The 1845-nt window shown below is 34.6% G+C and overlaps 1 protein-coding gene across 1 annotated transcript; it reads right to left on the minus strand.

The window, feature by feature from the left end:
- Nucleotides 1-529: 529 nt before the first annotated feature.
- LOC128101907 (olfactory receptor 1165) lies at nucleotides 530-1480 on the minus strand. The gene has a single exon (XM_052725373.1). It carries the CDS (start codon nucleotides 1478-1480, stop codon nucleotides 530-532), a length of 951 nt encoding a protein of 316 aa, XP_052581333.1.
- Between the last annotated feature and the right edge of the window lie 365 nt (nucleotides 1481-1845).

Below are 1845 nucleotides of genomic sequence, written 5' to 3' on the forward strand. Positions count from 1 at the left end.
AAGCAAGTAGTGTACTTAGTAGCTAATATTTTCATTGCATACTAATTTAAATTAACACAGTACTTTTATGCTGTGAAATAAGATTTTATATGAAATACAATATTAAGATGAAATTAAAATCATTTTCCCCAAAACTACTGATTTAAAAAGTTACCAGAACTTCACTTTAAATACTATAGAAGCAATTATCACTTTGTATGCATTATTTATTTATTGAACACAAGTTAAATAAAAGCATAATAAAACTAGAAAGAGTTGATTTCCCTTCTCAATGTAACTTCTACAGTATTCAGAAAAGAAAAATTTTTAAAAATATTTGATATAGAAACTTCATATGTCATGAAGCTGAATATATTATATGTGTGCAAGGAAATATGGTGTCACCAAGGTAAAAAGCATTACATATTCAAGACAAAGTATATAGAATATACAATTGAAATAAACATAACATAATTTCAATTATCATTAATGTGTAACAACTTGTATGCCATAAATATGTATGTATAAAAAAGTAGAGCATATGCATGAATTATGTTGCATGAGAACGCAGTTTTAAGCTCACGAGTCTGCTGACTGTGCCCTTCACATCCTTGTTCCTAAGGCTGTAGATGAGAGGGTTCAACATGGGGATCATAACAGTGAAAAGCACAGTCGCCACTTTGACCACGAGCCATGAGTTTTTGGAGTTGGGCACACAGTAGAGAAGGAGAATGATCCCATGGAAGATGCTGATGGCGGTCAGGTGGGAGGAGCACGTAGAGAAGGCTTTTTGGAGACCACCCTTAGAAGGCATCTTGATGATTGTGACAACTATGAAGACGTAGGAGGCCAGGATTATGAGGAGGCTAGAAGTCTCATTGAATATAGAAATGATTAAACATACCAATTGACTAAAGGTGGGGTCAGAACAGGACAAAGAGAGGATGGCAGAGTACTCACAGCCAAAGTGATTGATGATGTTAGGTCCACAGTAGGAAAGTTGCAAAAGAGAGTATGTGATTGTCAAGGAACAGAATACACCCCACATGTAGGTTCCAATTACAAGGAAAGCACAGAGCTTAGGAGACATTGCCACTGTGTAAAGCAGGGGGTTGCAAACAGCCACAAACCTGTCATAGGCCATCACTGCCAACATAAACATTTCTGTAATCACAAACGCACAAATAAAAAAAAATTGTGTCATGCATCCTGTGAAAGAGATAGTCCTGTCTTCCACAATCAAGATTTCTAACAGTTTAGGTGTGAATACACTGGAATAACAAATATCCAGGAATGAAAGATGGCTGAGAAAAAAGTACATGGGGGTGTGAAGCTTGGGATTGATCTTTCTGACCACAATTATGCCCAGGTTTCCTATCAGAGTAACTGTGTAGGTAATAAAAAACAGGAGAAAAAGAGGTGCATGTAGATGTGGATACTCTGAAAAACCCAAAAGGATGAATGTGGTCACAGAACTCTGGTTTGCCATATCAAGCACCATGATCCTTTATCGAGAAAAACAGAATGAAAGAGAACATGATTTAAAACAGTAAACTGGGAGACTGCGATTTAGAAGAATTTTAGTTCAGGCTGGTTGAAAACAGGAGGTGGTCCATTCTAATTCCTGATAATTCTGCTTCAGTTGGAATCTTCCTTGCATAAATTTCTGATGTGTATTATTTTCACTGATTTTGATCTTCAGTTATAGAGAATTTTCTTTTTAATCTAGAATTTAAACAGTAGTGTCTGATAAAATTATCACAACTTTAAATTATATAATTATATATATATATATATATTTTACAATATTACCTATTAAAGTACAATTTTATGACAACAAATCCCATATCAAAGTTAAAGGACATT

This window comes from Peromyscus californicus, unplaced genomic scaffold (assembly GCF_007827085.1).
Source record: "Peromyscus californicus insignis strain IS unplaced genomic scaffold, ASM782708v3 Scaffold_7__1_contigs__length_154581171, whole genome shotgun sequence".
Lineage (NCBI taxonomy): Eukaryota > Metazoa > Chordata > Mammalia > Rodentia > Cricetidae > Peromyscus > Peromyscus californicus.

Bases quoted from the DNA above. Each gene is read 5' to 3' on its own strand.
- LOC128101907 (XM_052725373.1), bottom strand. From the start codon at position 1,480: ATGGTGCTTGATATGGCAAACCAGAGTTCTGTGACCACATTCATCCTT.